The 27,085-nt window shown below is 37.1% G+C and overlaps 2 protein-coding genes across 2 annotated transcripts; both read right to left on the bottom strand.

Moving 5' to 3' along the window:
• Positions 1-2,650: 2,650 nt before the first annotated feature.
• LOC146169241 (uncharacterized) lies at positions 2,651-4,736 on the bottom strand. The gene is made up of 3 exons (XM_083390822.1): positions 4,600-4,736; positions 4,325-4,427; positions 2,651-2,977 (listed from the first exon to the last, which is right to left on the bottom strand). The coding sequence occupies exons 1-3, from the start codon at positions 4,700-4,702 to the stop codon at positions 2,767-2,769; spliced, it is 417 nt and encodes a 138-aa protein (XP_083246948.1). The 5' UTR covers positions 4,703-4,736; the 3' UTR covers positions 2,651-2,766.
• Positions 4,737-23,497: 18,761 nt separating this feature from the next.
• On the bottom strand, positions 23,498-26,154 carry LOC146169240 (uncharacterized). The gene is made up of 6 exons (XM_083390810.1): positions 26,102-26,154; positions 25,728-26,018; positions 25,434-25,576; positions 25,120-25,264; positions 24,860-24,962; positions 23,498-23,901 (listed from the first exon to the last, which is right to left on the bottom strand). Exons 1-6 carry the CDS (start codon positions 26,109-26,111, stop codon positions 23,691-23,693), a joined length of 903 nt encoding a protein of 300 aa, XP_083246936.1. The 5' UTR covers positions 26,112-26,154; the 3' UTR covers positions 23,498-23,690.
• Positions 26,155-27,085: the final 931 nt, after the last annotated feature.

The following is a 27,085-nucleotide window of genomic DNA, read 5'->3' as shown; positions in this document are numbered from 1 at the left end:
GGACTACGACCCGCGTTTCGCATCGCTCATCTCGTGCAGCGGAGCGGAACCGTTTCTGTACAAATAGAAATCTTATATCACATAATCATGCATTTCAAAAAACGCGCAGCGCTAGGCCGAACGGAATTCCATTAAAGTTCTTAAATGCAGTAAGTGAAGTGTAAATACGCTTGGTTGAATTGATATGTAGGCGCACAACCCGATTCCCGTGCGTTATTATAGCTTGCGTTGTGTTGTTTTAAGTGCAATAAGTTTCCATCTCGTTGCGTTGAGTGCGGCTATGGTCAAGCTAAGACCAAATCCTTTGCAAGTGTCGTGATTGGGCTGGAATGTACAATAAAAGTTTAGCGCTGTGCAAATTGGTGTGTTTTATGAAATTGGTATGATGTAACGTTGGAAGTTATAGGCTCCTATAGGTCGCGTTTTTACTGGCCCACCGTAAAAAAATGTCTTACCTATTTACCACATGTGGGTTTCCTTGATCAATTGTAATCTATCATTATGAATTCATACGTAAAATACGACGATCGGCCTAACTTTTGTACATTTGTTTTGTCCGGACGAGTCTTACATAGGCTTACACTAAAATTACCACGATAGATATACAGATTAAAACGCTAAAAAAAAGATTTCTTTAGAGGAAGCCAATATAAATTAAACCCTTTTGTTTAGGTTGATTTGAAATAAATATTTTAGGTCAAAAGGTTTACAACTTCAAAACTATTTTTTTAAATATAACATGGACAGTAAATAAGTTTTATCAGTGAAATTTAAGGCATCAAGTCAAGACTTTGAAGTGTTGAAATTTCTCTGATATATTAATGTTTACTGGATTGTAAGTTTTCTCGTCCCCAATTAAAAATAACTAAATAAATAAAATTGTTTGAAAAAAAGGATGCCGTAATTTCGCATTTAAATATCGATGCATGTTTGTTTGTTTTGTTTTTTGTCATGTTTAAAGCTGAATCATCTGGTATTCTTCGTAAACTCATGATCGCATGACCTACCCATAAAAATGCGTCACATTTAATTGTTGCAACTACAGTAGTACCATGAGTTGGCAAAACGTTGGAGCTTGGACTGCAGCAGGGTAATATCCAGAAGTCAAACAAGGGGGATCTCGAATTTTCAACTTTAGAAATTTCCAAAATAATGACATCATAAAAATAGTGACGATATAGACTTAATAAAACAGGAAAAACCTCTAAACAGAAACAGTCAATTAACGTATACAGTTAAAGCAATAGTTTTAAGGCAAAAGCGAACACTCATGTCACGGCGCCTGTTGCGAAACCGCTTCCTCATACAACCGTTAACTTTAGTGTGAAACCTAAACCAGGACGGCAAATTATTTGTGTTTGATTTTGGTACATTCATATTTGTACTATGAGTGGAAAAGTTTCATGCACGGGCCTACGCTAAATTACGAGAACGCTTTTGAACAAATGGAAAACAAAACGAAATTATTTTCTTCTTAAAAAATAAATATTACCTCATACACGAAATGTCCTACTATGGATAACAAAAACAAATTGATCATCCAATTAAGTTTTACTTACAAACAAACTTGATGACGATGTAAAATTCTCGCAGAAAGCATCAAAATCATATTTATCACTTTTTAATATTTTTTTTCACTTCTGCAGAAAACTGTTTATTTGTTCATTCGCATCCACAAATGAGAACACAATAAGCGATCAACGAAAAACCACAAGACGTCTATTGAGTCTAATCACTCTAAAAGAGCACGCCGCGACTTGGTAAAAATACAGGAAATAGTTTGGAAACCTCCTCACGACGTACATGCCACACACAGGACGGTGTCAGTTTATCAATCAAGCATCGCATAGTTAGCCCGGGGTGCAGAATAACAAATTGAAATTTACTTCAATCAGTTACCAGTAGAAATAAAACAAGTGTGCACATGTTGCGGATTTGCAACACTAATTGCCACATAGGCTTGTACTGAAACATTTTGGTGTATTTTGCTGCTTTTAAATTTATTTTTCAATATTACGCAAATTAAAAAAAACAATTTAGTTCAAAATATCCCCTTTTCTAATTTAGACTTATTACCACAACATCAACACGAGACTAGCATAAGACAATTATGTAATACTTGGTATATTAATTAGCAATGTTTAGCTACATGAGTCTTTGATGAGTTCAGGTTGCTGTTTTAAGGCCTTTGAACAGAAATTAAAATTACGAAATGTTGATGTCTTAACGTGAAAGAAAAGCATTTAATGATTTTAAAAAGCATACATAACATGATTACACCACTTCACTACTAATCGAAACAAGAGTTCAATTAAAAAACTGATAGCCTAAGATAGCCTACTACGCCAAACAGAGAAAAACTTCAAACAAAAATTTAAAAACAATTTTTTTGATTACTTACAGTTGAATATAAAAAAAGTTAATACAATGTATGCAAGTCAAAATTAAACGACAGATGGCGAATGAAAAAGCAAAACACCGTGAATAGCATAGCATACAATGTTATGGTCATGTTTTTTGTGAGGAAAAACATAGACTTGTACAAATTCATATTTTTTCGAAATTTTTGTTTTGTTATCTTAGTCGTTTGTTTTGGTTCTTCAAAAATGCATTTTATTCCTGCACTGAAAAAAATCTCGCCATGCTTGGAAGTGATAACTGATCAGTTTCTCACCAGTCGCTGGCAACCGTCAGGAATCATAAACGTTTTGCAAAAAGATCAAAAACGTATATTTATAAACAAATCCTGATTATAAGCGAATTAGTTTACACACTATCGACCTGGTGATGACTCGCCATACTTGTTTGAGTGGCAGATTGCTTTTCACTGGATGCGTTGCTTTTGTATGTTTGTCGAGACTTGCTGGCCGATGACGCAACAGCTTTGGATTGTTTCTTGCTGCGAGACACGAAAAGACTGCGAACGGACTTTCGGAACTTCGCATCCATGGCGCTGTACACCAGTACGTTTACAAGGCTGTTAAACATTTTTACGTGGTTAATACTTCCACCTAATGGCAAATATTGGATAAAAACTTCTAACTATTTGAAGTGCAGTTTGGTGCGTTTTGTGGTTTCATTTGATTAGTAATTGTAACACTTATAAATCAATTGCACGACACATAGTAGAATTGAATAGTCTTATTCGACATGGAATTAGCCTTGGAACGTAGTGAACAAAGCCTTGCCTTTACCCAAACAAAGCTGTTACGTGTTTATCAACACTTAAACACCCAAATTAATTAATTGCCATAAGCCAAATCTTAGAGTTCATATTAATATTAAGTTATCTTACGAATTTTTAAATAGGGCTTTAGATTACGCGTTTCAGCTTTCGTTTGCCAAATATGTTCTTCAGTTACATAATATCATATTTGATGATGCAAAGTTTTCCGTATTGTTGTGTGTAAAATTCCTGAGTTTTCCTGCTTCAGTTCGCCTCGTTTCAAACTTGACATGTAACCTTTTAATCCCGTCGTTGTAACAATATACTTTTGATTGGAATTTTAGTTGTGGTTATGACAGGTAGCATATCTGACCAGAAACCTTTGCAAACAACAAGAACTCGCGCGTTTGCGTCCCGCCGGGCAACTGTATGGGGTCCGGGGTCAGACCCCAGTGCGCAGGTCGCGGCGGGGGCGCAACAAAAGCTACAGTATAAACAGATTCGCCCCACTTTTGTGAATGAACGGTGGCGAATGTAGTAAGACAAATATTGTTAATAACTGCGTAATTACTTTTTTTTACAAGTCAAGGAGCAACATATAAAAAAAACAAAAAGGCGATTTGGAGTCACTATGTTTCACATATTAACTAACGCGTTCCTTCAAGTATTGTAATACGTCATGAATGACGTGTGTCGTAATGTATTTACAGTCATGTCACTTTGTCCCCAGTACCGGGTTTACAGACGCAATCATGCCTTCAAACCGTAAAACGAAAGCCATGAAAACAATGACGCAGCGCCTCTATCGTTACGCAATTTTTTTTTGAGCCGTTCCTGTCACGTTACATTAGAAGATGTTCTAAAATACTTGGAAATTTTTCAGGCTTGCGTCAGGCAGATAGAATATATAACTTAATTATATCATCATTACACAGTAATGGTGCAAGAGTCCAATTTAACAGTCCCGGCAAATATATAAATAAATGTTTTTGTTTTTAAAATATATGTAAAATATCTATGCAAATGCAAATAATAAGATCTTTATCGTTCCAAACATGGTTTAATATTAAAATGGCTTATCTATTTTACCGTTTGGTAAAACTATACGCTCCATATGATAAGCAAAAACAAAAACAACGATTTCAATGCTATATGTACCTGTTTGACATCGACAAATAAAAGCATACGATGTACGGAGCCGATATTGTGTATGGGGTGAAGACTCCTGAGTACGATGTGGATATTATCACCAGCAGAGGGACTGGAATAAAGGTGATTATTATAATAGATATGTTTTAAAAGCGACATGGTAATGGCAACAGTTTATTCATTGCATTAGCGAAAAAAGAAAAATTGCATTACGACTAAAATTTAGTGCTTACCAAAGCCTCACACGTTAAATAGAAAAACGAAAAATACAAATACAAACTTACTCATGGTAATTGTGAATCCTAGCTGCATGATCGCCATGGTCCTGAACACCATTACTTCTTTTTTTCCCGCGTCACTAGACCTCATCTCCGATCCCTTCTGCATGTACCTCCGAATATAAACTGCGCTCGCCAGAGTAAAACCGCTCTAAAAAGCGAATGCATGGAATCGATAAGTGCTCCCTCTAAAAGTTGTGACAACTTTTGTGAAACAAATGAAATAGCTAAGTTGCTAGCCAAACTAAACGATTTGTCAAACTGTGGGTTTTCAATAGATTGTCAATGTTTTGTTGTCCTTACCATTATCAAATATGGAACAAGGTAGACGACAACCACCACGCCTATAAGAGGTCCAACTGCTCTACTCGTGACGTCACTGAGTGTTAAGCTAAAGAGAAAAATTAGATGCTGGTAGGTGAAGCTGAAGTCGTTTGGAAAAAACACTGCAAGATAACAATTTACAACAATAACATTTTTTAAAGTTTTGTGAAAATAACCAAGGCAATAATAAATGAAGGGGAACAAAAATATTAACATGGTTTTAACGCCAAAACGATTATGGACAGAAACTGTAATCTTAAATACTCACGTGGTACTACAGCACAAATGAGAGCCAGCGCCCAGACGATGGCTGTACCGATGTAAACCGCTTTTGCTTTCTGCTGTTTGTATTTGATCGGCCACTTGACAGCATATAAGCGTTGTTGCGCCAGCAAAACAAGGTGATAAAGCGACGAAGTGGTTAGTAAGATGAAGAATACACCTCCAACGCTCGCTTCTGGTGATCCTACTGATGCTAGCGTGCTTTTAAGAAGTTCCTCAGGGGTCGAGTTTATCGTTTTGCTGAAGTTGGGAATAGCCACACAGAACACCAGTAAACCTTTAAAACGCGTTAAAAATTTGTTGTTATTGGAAGTCACGTTCTTATTATACGCCTTTAAAGGATACTAAAAATATGATTACCTGTAAGCATGTCAGCAAATGCCAAAGACACCTTAATTTTTCCATAAGTTCCAGTAAAAGTGGATTTTCCGCTTACGAATAGCATAATTATGATTGCATTGCTACAGATAATAGCAACTCCAAGTACTACTAGAAAAAGCACAAAAAACCCAGCTCCCACCATAGTACAGTCGTTGCACTGCTTCAAAGGAATATTGGAACAAGTTTCCACAGCAGAGTAACTGCAAAAGGCTGGCAAACCAAACAGCGCAACAGATGACGTCGTATTTCCTGATGTCTTAAGGCTGGAGTTTGACTGATCGCTTAGATTCATCGTTACGAGAATATGTTTTACCGGAACAATGAAAGGTTCATCGCTATTGCTCTGGTATCTGGTTGTCGTTTCAGTTTGTAGAAAAAAAGGTGGAATGAAACCTTGTGGAGGAACATCTGTCGTACTTGTAGGAGTCGGCAACGTTATGGTGCTCGGTTCTGCAGTCGTTGGAGCAAATGATCGCGGAAGAGTTCTTGTAGTTATGTTTTCGATTGTCGCGATTGATGGAAACACAGTTGATCTTAAAATTACATGTGTTGTTGGTATCCTAACATCCGAGTTGGTTTGGGATATAACAGTTGTGGTTGCTAGGCGTTGCGAAAGAGCTGGGCAGGCTAAATGGGCCACAAGAAACCCAAACGCGACTATATGCGTTGTTATCATTTTACTATTATTAGTTAACCGAACAATTATTCAATACTTGTTGTTAACCTACTTGACTACGTGATGTTGGTGGTTCACTGTGCACACTAAGTAACATAGTTTGCAAAATTGTTGACCTCAAAAAAGCTTTTAGTAAACTGTTACCTAACAAATTTTGTGCAAGTTAAAATGCTGCGTTGTAATAGGTTGTCCGGGCCGCACCGACACCGCAACCCCTTCATTAGACAAATAATCCCGATTGAAAAACAAGCCTAATAGTGACGTCACAAACACGTTTATTGCATCAGCACAATGCAATCCCAAGTTTGAGAGTCACTGATTTAATGGATTTACTGTTAATCATAGAATAGCATATAGACCAGGCGTGCGGTTTCGGTTAATTAAAAACGAGCCCGACTTATTTGAGACCCAAATCTGAAGTCCTGAGTTTAGCTCCAACTTTACAGTCTGCTGGACTATTTAACCTATTTACGAGTAACTAAACAAGGTGGGTATTCAGCTATCCATTCATAGGGATGTCATTTAATTCGTCCAACAGAAATACATGGTTTAAAAAAATGCCATGTGATAATACATCTTCACGTTGATGGGATGTCCAACCTTTTAGCAGAAATGGGCCGCATTGCCACTTTTTCGATGGGCTGCAAAACCTCTCAAATTAAAGGAGTGACGTCATAAGTTGCGTCATTTCGTGACGTCATAAAACAACCCAACTTATAAACACCCGCTCTTCGACAGTTAACTTAGCGCAAATATGCGAAAATTTAAGTTTTCACGTGTTTGGGCTGACATATTTCCTTAAAACAGTCCTGAAAAACACACATTCAGAAAAACACACATCTGGCTTAGCAATGATGGGTGCACAACGTGTTCGATGGAGGTTGAAATGCGACATTAGACTCGATTATAAAAACACAAGATTATGCCTACATCAAATACTGCGCGATCTTCACGTTTTGATGATAGTCGAAACAACTGTTTTTAATAAAGGCTACTGAAAGTGCGAATTAGTGGTGGGCCGCACGTAAATATCAGGCGGGCCGCAGGTTGAACATCCCTATTTTAGACTATGACTGAATATCTGTGTTTATTTTAAGAATATATTTATTTTAAATGCTATTATCAAGGTTAAGGTATTTTCGTATTATTATACCACTTTTTATTAGTTCCAATAGAACTGATATAATGCTATGGTTTGACTGAACTACAAAACTGAGAAACAGATGTGTCCTTTACTTATTTGCCAGATAACTGATGATATAATATAGTTTTTTTTCATCAATATAATCTGCCTTTACAATAATTCTGTGGTGGAAAAAAACCACTTAAATAACATAGCAAAGCATTCGTAAATGTATTTACTGAAACCACTTCTTACTAAGTTTACAGCTCTTTAAGTGTTCACTGAGTATAGAGAAAATATTAGGAACCGAATACATGTATTAAGTATAGCTTCTTCGTGAGTTAACAAGCTATTAATAACATTACCAATACGTGTGCCGCTAGTTGAAGATAACTAATGTTCACCACGTCCGATGTACGTGCGTTACTTCCGTTTCTAAGCGTGACTTTACGTTTTGTTTTTCTAAGCAACGCCGACTACGTAGACTAGGTAGTTTGCACATTATATTATGCATACGGCTGAAAGGTTCATGGGGCAAAAAAACTTCTAAAAAATATTAGCCTACCTTGAAAACCAGATTATTGGAAGGCTATGTTTTTGTAAATAAACTACTGCATCTATCTAGATCAGTGGTGGGCAATTATTTATTGCCGCGGGCCGGATGAAAAACCTAAAATGTTGTGGCCGGCCGGATCAAAAATATGATCTAAAATACATGCAATATGACGTCATACTCTGACAGTATAAAACAAATATTCTAACGAACTTGTTATTACGTTTGGAGTTGTTGAAAGATGTGGAATTTAAGTCGAATTAAAAGAAAGCCACAAAACGTCGCGCGAAGCGCGAAAAAAATGCGACTATATGTATTTGTTTTAAAATGAAAACTTTAATTTAGATATACAGTAGAAGCGGACGTGAAGCATTGAGTACAGACAAAAAATGTACATTGCTTGATATATTGGCGTTTCTCGAGTTGTAGGTAGCGTTGACTCAAAAGTTAAGATTAAAATACGTAACAATTTCGTACAAAAACCTTCAATGTATTTTCAAAAAACTTGCAATGTATTTTTCTTTTTAAAGCTTTAGGTTACTGATGTGTCATGAAACCCGTTTTCCGGCATTATTTTCTAGAATGGGCGATTGCGTTTGGTCGGGGATAACGAGATATATCTCACCTTATATATAAAAGTTGTTTCCGTTCTAACTTTTTGATTACCATATACTTATATTATGGCGAGTTCAACATTAACTGGTGCCTAGTATAGGTTTCCTAATCAGACAAATAGTCTTGGAGAAAAAGTACAGCCACATTTTTTTGTGTCTGTGTCAAAAGATTGCTTCATTTTAATAAAACAACTAGTGGAAGGAGAACCTAGATTCACTTGGTATTAAGCACGTTGGGATATTAACGGTAATGGATGAAGGCAAACTACAAAAAGATTGACTATACTGGACTCTGTATACACCATACAGCGCGTCAAGTCGAAAGGAACAGGAGGAAAAAAATAAAGTTACAATTCCATAGATGAAAATTACACCAAACATCAACAGAAATAAAAGTATATCACTCTTGTATTAAAATATGTCACTCATGTATTAATCTTACTGGAGTGCAAGTCTTCCTGCCCCCTTTTAATTGAAAATAACTAAATTAGTTAAATTGTTTCAAAAAAGGGGTAATTTTGCATTTAAACATCTATGCATGTTCGGTTTTTGTTTTATCGTTTTTAAAGCTGAATTATCTGTTATTCTTCGTGAAGTCATGATCACCGATACCAATACAAACTTCGTCACATTCAATTGTTGCAACTATAGTAATGCTATGAGTTGGCAAAACGCTTGAGGTAGAACTGCAGCAGGGAGGTGTGCAGAAATCCACCAAGGGTGGTCTAGAATTTTAACTTTAGTATTTCCAAAACAAAGACGCAATGAAAATAGTGACGGTAATGACGTCATAAAATAGTGACGGCAATGACGCCATAAAATAGGAAAAACGCCTAAAACAGAAACAGTCCATCGACCTATACAGTTAATGCGATACTTTTTAGACCAAAGCGAAAACTTGTTGTCAGACGCCTGTGGCGAAACCACCTCTTGTACAACCGTTAACTTTAGTGTGAAACCTAAACCAAGACGGTGAAATATTTGTGTTTGATTTCGATACATTGGTATTTCCTCTTTTAGCGGGTTTCATGTAGGGGACAACGCTAAATTACTAGCACGCGTTTTACCACATGCAATACAAAACGAAAGACATTTTGTTTCCTTCAAAAAGAAATATTATCGCATGCATGATAGGACGTGCTATGGATAATAAAAACCAATTTACTAATCAATTTAGTTTTACTTACTAACAAACGCAATCTTTAATAGCTTTTTTTTATACATTATGAACTGTAAAGTTCTCACAGAGAAAGTTTTCACCGAATCTGTAATTCTTATGCAGACAACTGTTTATTTGTCCATCCGTCGCCATAAATGCGAACACAGCAGCGAAAGGATTAACGATAATGCATAATAGAACGGTTATCTAGTCAGTTCACTATAAAAGGTTTAACAGCGTCTTGGTGAAACAAGACAGGAAATCTCTTGGAACCTCCTCACGACGTACATGCCACACATCATGGTGTCAGTTTATCAATCATGCATCGCAAAATTAGCCCGTGGTGCAGAATGACAATTAGATGGCAATTTACTGGAATTAATCAATAAATGGTTGAAATATCATAAGTGTGCACAAGTTGCGGCTTTGCAACAATAATTGCCATACAAGCTTGTACTGAGACCATTTGGTTTATTTTGCTGCTTTAAAATTATTAAAAAATATATTATGTAAATTAGAAACAACAAATTAGTTAAAAATGTTCCTCTTTCTAATTTAGACTTATTACCACAGCATCAACACGAGACTAGCATAAGATCAATTAGTGATACTTTGTATATTAATTAGAATTGTTTAGCGTACGAGTCTTGGTGATTTCGGGTTACTGTTTAAGGTTTATGGTCGGAAATTATAATTACAAACTGTTGATGTCTGAACGTGAATATCAACCATTCATATTTTTGAATAAATTTTATAACATGATTACATCACTACTAATCGAAACAAATGTTTAACTAAAAAACTGCAAAGTAGCCTACAACATGCATATAGACAAAAACACCAAACACATTTTTTAGAACACTTTTTTTACAAAATATTTTTAATTGAATATAAAAAAAGTTTAATACTGGTGTATACACGCCAAACTTAAACACTAAACTACGAAAAAAAAAACAAAAAAAAAACATCAATAGCACAGCATACAAGATTTTCCATTTGGTTTGTATGAGAAAAAACATGTACAACATTGAAATTTCGTTCGGTTATCTTAATCATTTTTTGGGTTTTACAATAATGCGTTCCGTTCTTGCAGTAGTAACCATGCAAGTCCCGCCATGTTTAGAAGTGATTAAGGATCAGTTTCTTACCAGTCGCTGGCAACCGTTAGTCAGGAATCATAAACGTTTTGCAAAAAGATCCAAAACATGTATTTATAAAAAAAGCTTGATCAAAAGCGAATTCGTTTAAGGAATGTCGACCTGGTGATGACTCTCCATACTTGTTTGAGTGGCAGATTGCTTATCGGTGGCTTTATTGCTCTTGTGTGTTTCTCCAGACTTGTTGGCCGATGACGCAACCGTTTTGGTACCTTCTTGCTGCGAGACACGAAAAGGCTGCGAACGGACTTTCGGAACTTCGCATCCATGGCGCTGTACACCAGTACGTTTACAAGACTGTGAAAGAGTTTTGGTTAAGACTTTACAGAGTCCGCCCGATGTCAAATAATAGATAAAGGTATACCGTAAAGCCATTGCAGACTCGCCGAATCTGTCGATCAATGATGCAAGCAGAGCAGACTAGAAAAACAACTAGCCTGCAGTGAGGTTCAAACTCACGACCTCCGGTCAAGGCGAGAAACAACCATACGCCAATGCGTGCTCAATCTGTTAGTACAAGCAACTTCATTTTGAAGGCGATCCACAGTACCATATTTAACAGATTGAGCAAGCATTGGCCTATGGTTGTTTCTCCACTCGCTTCTCTCTGAGTCTGCATAGCTCAGTTGGTAGAGCGACGGTCCCGGCTTGACGTCGTGAGTTCGAACCTCACTGCAGGTCGTGAGTTCGAACCTCACTGCAGGTCGTGAGTTCGAACCTCACTGCAGGCTAGTTGTTTGTCTAGTCTGCTCTGCTTGCATCATTGATCGACAAGTTCGGCGAGTCTGCAATGGCTTTTCGGTGTACTAATGATACGGCAGCCGTTATCGTTGGTCAAAAAGCAGCTTCAGAAGGGCTAGATCTCAGTTGTTAACACACTAATGTGTCTACATATGTTTCATTGAATAGATAAAGGGTAATACCTTCAAATTAGGCTTGGAACGTAACGAGATAAGCCTGCTGGCCTTTACCCAAATATTGTTAACGAATTTGTTATTACTTTTTTTACAAGTAAAGGAACAACATATAAAAAATAAAAAGGCGATTTCGAGTCACTATGTTTCACAAATTAACTAACGCGTTTTTTAAGTATTGTAATACGTCATGAATGACATGAGTTGTAATGCATTTATAGTCGTGTCATTTTGTCCCCAGTCACGGGTTTACAGACTTTTTCCTCAAGCGCGAGTTGCAGACGCAATTAAGCCTTCAGACAAATACGTTCTCTTACTCAACAAGCGATAATGACTGCGTGCGCGCCAATCGTAAAACGGAAGACATGAAAAGGCCCAAAACGACGCAGCGCCTCTATCGTTACGCAATTTTTGGAGCCGTTGCTGTCACGTTACATTAGAAGATGTTCTAAAATAGTTGGGGTTTTTTCAGGCTTGCATCAGGCAGATGGAATATATAACTCAATTATTCATTACACAGGAAGTGTGCAAGAGTCCAATATGAACTCCCCCCCCCCCCCGGCAAACAGAAAAATAAAATGTTTATGTTGTTTTTAAAATATATTTAAAATATCTGTGCAAATGCAATTAGGTAGATTTATATCGTTCCAAACCGGGTTTATATTTAAAATAATGGGGCCTTTATTTTACCATTTTGTAAAAGTATACGCTCCATATCATAAGCAAAAACAAAAACAAGTCCGTTCAATGCGATATGTACCTGTTTGACATCGACAAATAAAAGCATACGATGTACGGAGCCGATATTGTGTATGGGGTGAAGACTCCTGAGTACGATGTGGATATTATCACCAGCAGAGGGACTGAAATAAAAAAGTTATTTTTGTTACACATTTTTTGAAGTTATGTATATTTTAAAACGACATGATAAGGCAGCAGTCTATTCATGGCATTTACGGAAAAACGAATTTAGTGCTTACCAAAGCGTCTAACGTTAAATAGAAAAGCATAAAATACAAATACAAACTTACTCATGGTAATTGTGAATCCAAGCTGCATGATCGCCATGGTCCTGAACACCATTACTTCTCTTTTTCCCGCATCACTAGACCTCATCTCCGATCCCTTCTGCATGTACCTCCTAATGTAAACTGCGGTCGCCAGAGTAAAACCGCTCTAAGAAACAAATGCATGGAAAAGGTAAGTATTCCCTCTAAAATGACACCATCGCAGTTATTTGTAACAACTTTTGTGAAACAAATGATATAGCTAAGTTGCTAGCCAAACTAAACGCATTGTCAAACGGGGTATTTTAATAGATTGACACTGCTTTGTTGTCCTTACCATTATCAAATATGGAACAAGGTACACGACAACCACCACGCCTATAAGAGGTCCTACTGCTCTACTCGTGACGTCACTGAGTGTTAAACTGAAGAGAAAAATCAGATGCTGGTAGGTGAAGCTGATTTCGTTTGGAAAAAACACTGCAAGATAATTTACAACAATTTTGGTTTTTAACCAAGGGGCTTAAAAGTTTTGTGAAAATGACCAACGCAACATTATAAATGGAAAGAAAATCAACATGTTTTTAAGGCCAAAGCAATAATTGACATAAGATTAAATGATAAATACTCACGTGGTACCACAGCACAAATTAGAGCCAGCGCCCATACGATGGCTATACCAATGTAAACAGTATTTTCATTCTGCTGTTTGTATTTAATCGGCCACTTGACGGCATATAAGCGTTGTTGCGCCAACAAAACAAGAGTATAAAGCGACGAAGTGGTTATAAAAATAAAGAATACGCCTCCAACGCTAGCTTCTGGGGATCCTACTGATGCTAGCGTGATTTTAAGAAGTTCCTCAGGAGACGAGTTTATCGTTTTGCTGAAGTTAGGAATAGCCACACAGAACACCAATAAACCTTTAAACACGTTAAAAATTTGTTGTTATTGGAAGGCACTTTCTTATTATACGCCTTTCATCGGATGCTGAAAATGAAATTACCTGTAAGCAAGTCAGCAAATGCCAAAGACACTTTAATTTTTGCATAAGTTCCAGTAAAAGTGGATTTTCCGCTTACGAATAGCATGATTATAATTGCATTGCTAGAGATTATAGCAACTCCAAGTACGACAACAAAAAAGACAAAACATCCAGCTCCCAGCATCGTACACTCGTTGCACTGCTTCAAAGGAATATTGGAACAAGTTTCCACAGCAGAGTAACTGCAAAAGGCTGGCAAACCAAACAGTGCAACAGTTGATGAGGAATTTCCTGATATCTTAAGGCTGGAGTTTGACTGATCGCTTAGATTTCTTGTTAAGGGAATTTCTTTTACCGGAACAATGACAGGTTCATCGGTAGTGGAAGCAAGCCGTTTGGCGAATGCAGAAGTATGAACGTTAATGACCGGATTCAGTCGTGTGATAGATTTCGTTGAAATGCTACTGGTGACACTGCTAGAATCAGTTTGAATCTTGGCATGAGTTTTTGGAGTTTCTATATCCTCATTTTTTATACGAATCGGTGGCGGTCTAGTTGGAGCGAGCATTAAAAATGGCAAAACCGCAATAGGATGAACCATCGGGCTAAAAAGAAAGTAATCACTTGCAGTTGTATCGGTTTGAGCCGTTTTTTGTGTCACGACCTTGGTGCTCCGAGACCTGGTTGTCATTTCAGTTTGCAGAAAGGGTGTAATGAAACCTTGTAGAGGGATAGCTGTCGTTGTAGGACTCGGCAACGTTATGGTGCTCGATTCTGCAGTCGTTGGTGCAACTGGTCGTGGAAGAGTTCTTGTAGTTATCTTTTCGGTTGTCGCGTTTGGTAGAAGCACAGTTGATAGGTCTCTCAAACGTGCTCCCGTTGATCTTAAGATCGCAGGCGTGGTTAATTTCCCGACATCTGATCGTTTGGTTTGTGATGTTATAGTTGTGTTTGCTAGGCGTTGCGGAAGAGCTGGGCAGGCTAAATGGGTCACAATCAATCCAAACGCGACTATATGCTTTGTTATCATTTTCTTATTGTTTAGTTAACTGAAAAATTATTTGATACTTGTTAACTTACTTGACAACGTGATATTGGTGGTTCAATGTGCTTACTAAGTAGCCTCATAGGTTTGCGAAAATGTTGCGTCAAAAGAGTTTTTAGTAAACTGTGACGTAACAAATTTGCGCAATTTAACGGATTATAGGGTTGCAATAGATCAGTGGTTCTTAAACGGCGTGTGTGGTTCACAAGGGGAAATTGACAAGCTCTGTATGAATGATGACTAAACATTATTTCTCTGCTACTAATCCTCGAATTAAACGTTTGGTATCCATAAAAACAGTTACATACTTCGCATTAATGCAACTCAACCGGAAATAAATTTGCTGTTCTGCTTATTGTTGTTTTATTTTGAAACAAGGTGGGCGCGAGCTTTGTTAAAATTGTAAAAGGGGGGCGTGTTTCAAAAAGTGTAAGAACCACTGCAATAGATTAATTATGATTATACAAACAAACCTTGATTAAAAAACATGTCTCATTGTGACGTCACAAACACCAGCACCATGCTAGAAATTTTGAAATTTGGTACTGCGCATGTGCACGTCGGACTCGGGACTCGGGTATAGTCGTACCGATATGTAAGTTTTCTCGAGACTTGTGTCCCGAGCCTGACTCTAGAAAACCAAACCGACTCATTGGAGTCCCGCGTCCAAATCCGACTTCGCACCCCTGATTTAGGCTATAACCTAATATCTGTGTTTGTATGAGATAAAGATTATATAATAATAATACCACAATCCATTCCCCTTAATATCAAACACAGCGTTATAATGATATGTCTGGATTGAACTACAAAACTGAAAAAAACTGTAGGTGACTCTAGGGCCTAGGCTATTTATTTGTCAGATAACTGATTATATAATATAGTATTATTTTCTTCAAAATATTCTGCCTCTGCAATAGTTCTGTGTTAGAATAAAACCACTTAAAATACACAACAAAGAAGTCCTAAATGTATTTACTGAAACCACTTCTTCTTAACTTTACAGCTCTATAAGTATATAGGATTACATGAACGAAGTATAGTCACTTCGTGAGTTAACTATGAATAACATTCCAATACGTATGTGCTGCTACATAAAGATAACAAATCGCAGTACGCAAGATGCATCCGTTTTTTATCGTGACTTGACGTTTTGATTTTTTGAAGCAAGGCTAAAAGCGTAGACTAGGGAAAATTTGCACATTATATTATGCATCGATGCAAAAGGCTGAAACTTGGTCCAGGGTGCAGAATAACGAGTGGCGAAATTTACTCTAATCAATCAATCACCGGTGGAAATAAAAACAGTGTGCACATGTTGTGGCTTTGCAACACTAATTGCCACATAAGCTTGTACTCAGACAATTTTGGTTAATTTTGCTGCTTTTAAATTTATTTTTCAATATTAAGTAAATTAAAAATAACAAATTAGTTAAAAATGTTCCCTTTTCTAATTTAGTCTTATTACCACAACATCAACACGAGACTAGCATCAGATAATTATGTAATATTTGGTATATTAATTAGCAAGGTTTAGCTGCACGAGTCTTTGATGATTTCGGGTTGCTGTTTTAAAGCTTTTGCACAGAAATTAAAATTACGAAATGTTGATGTCTTAACGTGAAAGAAAAGCTTTTAATGATTTTAAAAAACATACATAACATGATTACACCACTTCACCACTTATCGAAACAAGTGTTCAATTAAAAAACTGCAAGATAGGCTACTAGGCCATACACAGAAAAACTTCAAACAAAAATGTCAAAACATTTTTTTTGATTACTTACAGCTGAATATAAAAAGTTCAACACAGCGTATACAAGTCAAAATTAAACGACAGTGGCGAATGAAAAAGCAAACCACCGTAAATAGCATAGCATACAAGGTTTTGGGTTTAGTCTTATTTTTTGTGAGGAAAAACATAGACTTGTACAATTCTGAGTCGTTTGTTTTGGTTCTCCAAAAATGCATTTTATTCTTGCACTGATAAACAAATCTCGCCATGCTAAGAAGTGATAACTGATCAGTTTCTCACCAGTCGCTGGCAACCGTCAGGAATCATAAATGTGTTGCAAAAAGATCCGAAAGATATATTTATAAACAAATCCCTATAATAAGAGAATTAGTTTACACGCTGTCGACCTGGTGATGACTCGCCACACTTGTTTGAGTGGCAGATTGCTTTTCACTGGATGCGTTGCTTTTGTGTGTTTGTCGAGGCTGGCCGATGACGCAACAGCTTTGGATTGTTTCTTGCTGCGAGACACGAAAAGACTGCGAACGGACTTTCGGAACTTCGCATCCATGGCGCTGTACACCAGTACGTTTACAAGGCTGTTAAACATAATTTACGAGGTTAATACTTCCTCCTAATGGCAAATATTGGAGAAAAGCTTCTAACTATTTGAAGTACAGTTTGGTGCGTTTTGTGGTTTCATTTGATTAGTAATTGTGACACTTATAAATCAATTGCACGACACAGAGTTGAATTGACTAAGTCTTATTCGACATGAAATTAGCCTTGGAATGTAGTGAACAAAGCCTGGCCTTTACCCAAACAAAGCTACAGAATATACAGATTCGCCCCACTTTTGTGAATGAACGGTGGCGAATGTAGTAAGACAAATATTGTTAATAACTGCGTAATTACTTTTTTTTTACAAGTCAAGGAGCAACATATAAAAACCAAAAAGGCGATCTGGAGTCACTATGTTTCACATAGTAACTAACGCGTTCCTTCAAGTATTGTAATACGTCATGAATGACGTGTGTCGTAATGTATTTATAGTCATGTCAGTTTGTCCACAGTACCGGGTTTACAGACTTTTGTCCCGAAGTGCGGGTCTGCAGACGTAATCATGCCTTCAAACCGTTCTCTAACGTGCGCGCCACGCGTAAAACGCAAGGCATGAAAACAATGACGCAGCGCCTCTATCGTTACGCAATTTGTTTTTGAGCCGTTCCTGTCACGTTACATTAGAAGATGTTCTAAAATACTTGGGGATTTTTCAGGCTTGCGTCCGGCAGATAGAATATATAACTTAATTATATTATAATTACACAGTAATGGTGTAAGAGTCCAATTTGACAGTCGCGGCAAAGATATAAATAAATGTTTTTGTTTTTAAAATATATGTAAAATATCTATGCAAATGCAAATAATAAGATCTTTATCGGTCCAAACAGGGTTCATCTTTAAAATGGCTTCTTCATTTTACCCTTCGGTAAAATTTTACTCCATGTGATTAGCAAAAACAAAAACAGGCGATTTCAATTCGATATGTATACCTGTTTGACATCGACAAATAAAAGCATACGATGTACGGAGCCGATATTGTGTATGGGGTGAAGACTCCTGAGTACGATGTGGATATTATCACCAGCAGAGAGACTGGAATAAAGGTGATTATTATAATAGATATTTTTTATATTTTTTTTAAAAGCGATATGGTAATGGCAACAGTTTATTCATTGCATTAACGAAAAAAAAAGAATTGCATTACGACTAAAATTTAGTGCTTACCAAAGCCCCACACGTTGAATAGAAAAATAAAAAATTAGAATACAGACTTACTCATGGTAATTGTGAATCCAAGCTGAATGATCGCCATGGTCCTGAACACCATTACTTATTTTTTTCTCGCATCACTAGACCGCATCTCCGATCCCTTCTGCATGTACCTCCGAATATAAACTGCGCTCGCCAGAGTAAAACCGCTCTAAAAAGCGAATGCATGGAATCGATAAGTGCTCTCTCTAAAAGTTGTGACAACTTTTGTGAAACAAATGAAATAGCTAAGTTGCAAGACAAACTAAAGATTTGTCAAACTGTAGATTTTTCAATAGATTGACACTGTTTTGTTGTCCTTACCATTATCAAATGTGGAACAAGGTAGACGATAACCACCACGCCTATAAGAGGTCCAACTGCTCTACTCGTGACGTCACTGAATGTTAAGCTAAAGAGAAAAATTAGATGCTGGTAGGTGAAGCTGAAGTCGTTTGGAAAAAACACTGCAAGATAATAATTTACAACAATTACATTTTTTAAAGTTTTGTGAAAATAAGAAGGCAATAATAAATGAAGGGTAACAAAAATATTAACATGTTTTTACGCCAAAACGACTATGGACATAAACTGTAATCTTAAATACACACGTGGTAACACAGCACAAATGAGAGCCAGCGCCCCAGACGATGGCTATACCGATGTAAACTGCTTTTACTTTTTGCTGTTTGTATTTAATCGGCCACTTGACAGCATATAAGCGTTGTTGCGCCAACAAAACAAGATGATAAAGCGACGAAGTGGTTAGTAAGATGAATAATACACCTCCAACGCTCGCTTCTGGTGATCCTACTGATGTTAGCGTGCTTTTAAGAAGTTCCTCAGGAGACAAGTTTATCGTTTTGCTGAAGTTGGGAATAGCCACACAAAACACTATTGAACCTTTAAAACACGTAAGAAATTTGTTGTTATTGGAGTGCACTTTCTTACTATAAGCCTTTAAAGGATACTGAAAATATAATTACCTGTAAGCATGTCAGCAAATGCCAAAGACACCTTAATTTTTCCATAAGTTCCGGTGAAAGTGGATTTTCCGCTTACGAATAGCATAATTACGATTGCATTGCTACAGATATTAGCAACTCCAAGTACTACTAGAAAACGCACGAAAAATCCAGCTCCCACCAGCGCACAGTCTTTGCACTGCTTCAAAGGAATGGAATGAAAGGTTGTGGACGGACATCTGTCGTACTTGTGGGAGTCGGCAACGTAATGGTGCTCGGTTCTGCAGTCGTTGGTGCAACTGGTCGCAGTAGAGTTCTTGTAGTTATTCTTTCGGTTGTCGCGATTGATTACACAGTTGATCTTAAAATTACATGTGTTGTTGATCTCCCGACATCCGAGTTGGTATGGATGTCATATAATTCGTCCAACAGAAATATATGGTTTTAAAAAATCCATGTGATAAGATCTTTACGTTGATTTAGACCAGGTATGTCCAACCTTTTAGCAGAATGGGCCGCATTGCCACTTCTTCGATGGCCCGCAAAACCTCTCAAATTAAAGGGGTGACGTCATAAGTTGCGTCATATCGTGACGTCATAAAACAACCTAACTTATAAACACCCGCTCTTCGAGAGTGAACTTATGCGCAAATATGCGAAAACTTAAGTTGTCACGTGTTTGGGCTGACACATTTCCTTAAAACGGTCCGGATAAACACACATTCAGTAAAACACACATCTTGCTTAGCAATGATGGGTGCACAAAGTGTTCGATGGATGTTGAAATGCGACATTAGACTCGATTATAAAAACACAAGATTATGCCTACATCAAATACTGCGCGATCTTCACGTTTTGATGATAGTCGAAACAACTGTTTTTAATAAAGGCTACTGAAAGTGCGAATTAGTGGTGGGCCGCACGTAAATATCAGGCGGGCCGCAGGTTGAACATCCCTATTTTAGACTATGACTGAATATCTGTGTTTATTTAAGAATATATTTATTTTAAATGCTATTACCAAGGTTAACGTTTTTTCGTAGTATTATATCACTTTTTATCAGTTCCAATAGAACTGATATAATGCTATGGCTTGACTGAACTACAAAACTGAGAAACAGATGTGGCCTTTACTTATTTGCCAGATAACTGATGATATGATGTATTTTTTTTTCATCAATATAATCTGCCTTTACAATAATTACGTGTTGGAATTAAACCACTTAAATAACATAGCAAAGCATTCGTAAATGTATTTACTGAAACCACTTCTTACTAAGTTTACAGCTCTTTAAGTGGTCACTGAGTATAGAGAAAATATTAGGAACCGAATACATGTATTAAGTATAGCTTCTTCGTGAGTTAACAAGCTATTAATAACATTACCAATACGTCTGCCGCTAGATGAAGATAACTAATGTTCACCACGTCCGATGTACGTGCGTTACTTCCGTTTCTAAGCGTGACTTTACGTTTTGTTTTTCTAAGCAACGCCGACTACGTAGACTAGGTAGTTTGCACATTATATTATGCATACGGCTGAAAGGTTCCGGTCATGGTGCAAAAAAACTTCTAAAAAATATTAGCCTACCTTGAAAACCAGATTATTGGAAGGCTATGTTTTTGTAAATAAACTACTGCATCTATCTAGATCAGGGCTGGGCAATTATTTTTTGCCGCGGGCTGGATGAGAAACCTAAAATGTTGTGGCCGGCCGGATCAAAAATATGATCTAAAATACATGCAATATGAAATCATACTCTGACGATATAAAACAAATAATCTAATCAACTTGTTATTACGAACATACGAGATAGATGTAAGAGATTCGCGCGAAGTGCGAAAACAATTCCCGTTTAACTATTTAAAACAGGCTAAAAATCTAATTTGGCGGGGTCCCGACTAAATCCGTCCCGTCTTGACTTAGCCTATGTATAGTCGCGGGCCGTATGTTGCCCAGGTCTGATCTCGATTCTAGAACAATCTCAAATATTTTCGCTTTGCCCTTATTACTAGGTTTATCTAATTAATTGCCATAGAATTAGCACATGTGTTTTTTGACCTTCTATGCCCGAGTTGCATATCTGGGTATCTGGAATATAGAGGTAAATTGTATATAAAGAAACCCGCTTTCCGGCATTATTTTCTAGAATGGGCGATTGCGCTTGGTCGGGGATAACGAGATATATCTACATTGATTGCCTTATATATAAAAGTTGCATCCGTTTTAATTTTTTGATTACCATATACTTATATTATGGCGAGTTCAACATTAACTGGTGCCTAGTATAGGTTTCCTAATCAGACAAATTGTCTTGGAGAAAAAGTACAGCCACATTTTTTGTGTCTATGTCAAAAGATTGCTTCATTTTAATAAAAAAAACTGGTGGAAGGAGAAACTAGATTCACCTGGTATTAAGCACGTTGGGATATTAACGGTAATGGATGAAGGCAAACTACAAAAAGATTGACTATACTGGACTCTGTATACACCATACAGCGCGTCAAGTCGAAAGGAACAGGAGGAAAAAAATAAAGTTACAATTCCATAGATGAAAATTACACCAAACATCAACAGAAATAAAAGTATATCACTCTTGTATTAAAATATGTCACTCATGTTAATCTTACCGGAGTGCAAGTCTTCCTGTCCCCTTTTAATTGAAAATAACTAAATTAGTTAAATTGTTTCAAAAAAGGGGTAATTTTGCATTTAAACATCTATGCATGTTCGGTTTTTGTTTTATCGTTTTTAAAGCTGAATTATCTGGTATTCTTCGTGAAGTCATGATCACCGATACCAATACAAACTTCACATTCAATTGTTGCAACTATAGTAATGCTATGAGTTGGCAAAACGCTTGAGGTAGAACTGCAGCAGGGAGGTGTGCAGAAATCCACCAAGGGTGGTCTAGAATTTTAACTTTAGTATTTCCAAAACAAAGACGCAATGAAAATAGTGACGGTAATGACGTCATAAAATAGTGACGGCAATGACGCCATAAAACAGGAAAAACGCCTAAAACAGAAACAGTTCATCGACCTATACAGTTAATGCGATACTTTTTAGACCAAAGCGAAAACTTGTTGTCAGACGCCTGTTGCGAAACCGCCTCATGTGCAACCGTTAACTTTAGTGTGAAACCTAAACCAAGACGGTGAAATATTTGTGTTTGATTTCGATACATTGGTATTTCCTCTTTTAGCGGGTTTCATGTAGGGGACAACGCTAAATTACTAGCACGCGTTTTACTACATGCAATACAAAACGAAAGACATTTTGTTTCCTTCAAAAAGAAATATTATCGCATGCATGATAGGACGTGCTATGGATAATAAAAACCAATTTACTAATCAATTTAGTTTTACTTACTAACACACGCAATCTTTAATAGCTTTTTTTTATACATTATTCATCCGTCGCCGTAAATGCGAACACAGTAGCGAAAGGATTAACGATAATGCATAATAGAACGGTTATCTAGTCAGTTCACTATAAAAGGTTTAACAGCATTTTAGTGAAACAAGACAGGAAATCTCTTGGAACCTCCTCACGACGTACATGCCACACATCATGGTGTCAGTTTATCAATCATGCATCGCAAAATTAGCCCGTGGTGCAGAATGACAATTAGATGGCAATTTACTGGAATTAATCAATAAATGGTTGAAATATCATAAGTGTGCACAAGTTGCGGCTTTGCAACAATAATTGCCATACAAGCTTGTACTGAGACCATTTGGTTTATTTTGCTGCTTTAAAATTATTAAAAAATATATTATGTAAATTAGAAACAACAAATTAGTTAAAAATGTTCCTCTTTCTAATTTAGACTTATTACCACAGCATCAACACGAGACTAGCATAAGATCAATTAGTGATACTTTGTATATTAATTAGAATTGTTTAGCGTACGAGTCTCGGTGATTTCGGGTTACTGTTTAAGGTTTATGGTCGGAAATTATAATTACAAACTGTTGATGTCTGAACGTGAATATCAACCATTCATATTTTTGAATCAATTTTATAACATGATTACATCACTACTAATCGAAACAAATTGTTTAAAAAAAAACAAAAAAAAAACATCAATAGCACAGCATACAAGATTTTCCATTTGGTTTGTATGAGAAAAAACATGTACAACATTGAAATTTCGTTCGATTATCTTAATCATTTTTTGGGTTTTACAATAATGCGCTCCGTTCTTGCAGTAGTAACCAAGTCCCGCCATGTTTAGAAGTGATTAAGGATCAGTTTCTTCCCAGTCGCTGGCAACCGTTAGTCAGGAATCAGAAACGTGTTACAAAAAATATCCAAAACATATATATTTATAAACAAAGCCTGATCAAAAGCGAATTAGTTTACGCTGTGTCGACCTGGTGATGGCTGGCCATACTTGTTTGAGTGGCAGATTGCTTTTCACTGGATGCGTTGCTTTTGTGTATTTGTCGAGCCTTGCTAGCCGATGACGCAACCGCTTTGGATTCTTTTTTGCTGCGAGACACGAAAATACTGCGAACGGACTTTCGGAACTTTGCATCCATGGCGCTGTACACCAGTACGTTTACAAGGCTGTAAAACATAATTTACGAGGTTAAGACTTTACACAGTTTTGCCTGATGGCAAATATTGGATAAAGAGTTCTAACTATTGGAATACAATTTAGAGCGCTTTAGTATTTCGTTTGATTATGCAGTTTCTTTAAATTTATTACCAAACACAGAATTGAATTGACTTCTATTATTCGCAATGAAACTAATCTAGGAACGTGGTGAGCAAGGCCTTACTTAAAAAAAGTAACTTTACCCAAGGAGTTAATGTTGAAACAACAAAGTTAGTATAGTGAATTGCACCATTTTTGTTAAAGCACGTTGACGAATATACTTAAGCAAATACTGGTATCCATATTCTTAGTAATTTTCAATCATGAAAAATAAAATAAATATAAGGCGATTTGGGTTCACTATGTTTTACATACTAACTAACGAGTGCTTTTAACCATTGGAATAAGCCATGAATGGCATGTGTCGTAATGTATTTATAGTCATGTCACTTTGACTCAGCAAGGGTTACTTTTACCCCAAAGCGCGAGTTGCAGACGCAATCAAGCCTTCAGACAGATACGTTCTCTGAATCAACAAGCGATAAAAACTCAAAATGACGCAGCGCCTCTATCGTTGCGCAGTTTTTTTGGTTTTCATAGCCGCTGCTGTCACGTTTATTTAGAAGATGTTCAAAATACGTCGGGTTTTTTCGGGCTTGCGTCAGGAAGATGAAATATATAATTTAATAAATTAATTATTAATCTTATGGTGCAAGAGTCTAATTTGACAGTTCCCCGGCAAATATATAAATAAATGTTTGATTTTTAAATATATGTAAAAAATTTATGCAAATGCAAAAATTTAGACCTTGATCGTTCCAAACATGGTTTAACATTAAAATGGCTTATCTATTTTACCGTTTGGTAAAACTATACGCTCCATATGATAGGCAAAAACAAAAACAACGATTTCAATGCTATATGTACCTGTTTGACATCGACAAATAAAAGCATACGATGTACGGAGCCGATATTGTGTATGGGGTGAAGACTCCTGAGTACGATGTGGATATTATCGCCAGCAGAGGGACTGGAATAAAAGCTATTATTATAAGATGTATTTTTAAAAAGCAAAATGGTAATGGCAACAGTTTATTCATTACAATAATTGCATTACAACTAAATTTGGTGCTTACCAAAGCCTCTAACGTAAAATAGAAAAGCACAAAATACAAATATAAACTCACTCATGGTGATTGTGAATCCAAACTGCATGATCGCCATGGTCCTGAACACCATTACTTCTCTTTTTCCCGCGTCACTAGACCTCATCTCCGATCCCTTCTGCATGTACCTCCGAATATAAACTGCGGTCGCCAGAGTAAAACCGCTCTAAAATACAAACGCTTGGAAATGGTAAGTGTTCCCCCATAAAGGGCACCGTAGAAGTTAGTTGTGACAGCTTTTAACGAATGAAATAATATTCTATGTTGCTAGACAAACTAAAGCTTTGTCTAGCTGTAGGTTTTTCAATGGATTGCCATTGTTTGGTTGTCCTTACCATTATCAAATATGGAACAAGGTAGACTACAACCACCACGCCTATAAGAGGTCCCACTGCTCTACTCGTGACGTCACTGAGTGTTAGACTGAAGAGGAAAATCAGATGCTGGTAGGTGAAGCTGATTTCGTTTGGAAAAAACACTGCAAGATAATTTACAACAATTACATATTTTAGCCAAGGTTTCGAAAGTTTTGTGAAAATGACCAACGCAATAATATAAATGGAAAAAATATCAACATGTTTTTAAGGCCAAAGCGATTATGGACATAAACTGTAATCTTAAATACTCACGTGGTACTACAGCACAAATGAGAGCCAGCGCCCAGACGATTGCTATACCAATGTAAACCGCTTTTTCTTTCTGCTGTTTGTATTTAATCGGCCACTTGACAGCATATAAACGTTGTTGCGCCAACAAAACAAGGTGATAAAGCGACGAAGTGGTTAGTAAGATGAAGAATACACCTCCAACGCTCGCTTCTGGGGATCCTACTGATGCTAGCGTGCTTTTGAGAAGTTCCTCAGGAGAAGAGTTTATCGTTTTGCTGAAGTTGGGAATAGCCACACAAAACACAAGTAAACCTTGAAAACACGTTAGAAATTTGTTGCTATAGGAATGCACTTTTTTACTATAGGCCTTTAAAGGATACTGAAAATATAATTACCTGTAAGCATGTCAGCAAATGCCAAAGACGCCTTAATTTTTCCATAAGTTCCTGTAAAAGTGGATTTTCCGCTTACGAATAGCATAATTATGATTGCATTGCTACAGATAATAGCAACTCCAAGTACGACTAGAAAAAACACAAAAAATCCAGCTCCCACCATCGTACAGTCGTTGCACTGCTTCAAAGGAATATTGGTACAAGTTTCCACAGCAGAGTAACTGCAAAAGGCTGGCAAACCAAACAGTGCAACAGTTGATGAGGAATTTCCTGATATCTTAAGGCTGGAGTTTGACTGATCGCTTAGATTCCTCGTTATGGGAATTTGTTTTACCGGAACAATGACAGGTTCATCGGTAGTGGAAGCAAGCCGTTTGGGGGATGCAGAAGTATGAACGTTAATGACCGGATTTAGTCGTGTGATAGATTTCGTTGAAATGCTACTGGTGACACTGCTGGAATCAGTTTGAATCTTGGCATGAGTTTTTGGAGTTTTTATAGTTTGGTCCTTAATTTTTATACGAATCGGTGGCGGTCTAGTTGGAGCGAGCATTAAAAATGGCAAAACCGCAATATGATCAACCACCGGGCTAAAAAGAAAGTAATCACTTGCAGTTGTATCGGTTTGAGCCGTTTTTTGTGTCGTGACTTCCGTGCTCTGAGATCTGGTTGTCATTTCAGTTTGCAGAAAGAAGGGTGGAATGAAACCTTGTGGAGGGATAGCTGTCGTTGTAGGACTCGGCAACGTTATGGTGCTCGGTTCTGCAGTCGTTGGTGCAAATGGTCGCGGAAGAGTTCTTGTAGTTATCTTTTCGGATGTCGCGATTGGCCGAAGCATAGTTGATGGACCCGTTAGTCTTAAGATTGCAAGTGTGGTTGATATCCCGACATCCGGTTTGGTTTTGGATATTATACTTGTGGTTGCTAGGCGTTGCGAAAGCGCTGGACAGGCCAATTGGGTCGCAATCAATCCAAACGCGACTA

Source organism: Ascidiella aspersa, chromosome 1 (assembly GCF_963924565.1).
Source record: "Ascidiella aspersa chromosome 1, kaAscAspe10.2, whole genome shotgun sequence".
NCBI classification, from domain to species: domain Eukaryota; kingdom Metazoa; phylum Chordata; class Ascidiacea; order Phlebobranchia; family Ascidiidae; genus Ascidiella; species Ascidiella aspersa.
Note: the sequence above shows the minus strand (reverse complement) of the source record. Positions and strands in the feature narration are given on the sequence as shown.

Bases quoted from the DNA above. Each gene is read 5' to 3' on its own strand.
- LOC146169240 (XM_083390810.1), bottom strand. The intron at 25,265-25,433 runs GTAAGGACAACC...TTTGTATTTTAG, and splicing joins TTGTTCCATATTTGATAATG to AGCGGTTTTACTCTGGCGAC. The intron at 23,902-24,859 runs GTACATATAGCA...TATGTTTTACAG, and splicing joins TATTTGTCGATGTCAAACAG to CCTTGTAAACGTACTGGTGT.
- LOC146169241 (XM_083390822.1), bottom strand. From the start codon at position 4,702: ATGCAGAAGGGATCGGAGATGAGGTCTAGTGACGCGGGAAAAAAAGAA. The intron at 4,428-4,599 runs GTAAGTTTGTAT...CCTTTATTCCAG, and splicing joins AGGATTCACAATTACCATGA to TCCCTCTGCTGGTGATAATA. The intron at 2,978-4,324 runs GTACATATAGCA...AATGTTTAACAG, and splicing joins TATTTGTCGATGTCAAACAG to CCTTGTAAACGTACTGGTGT.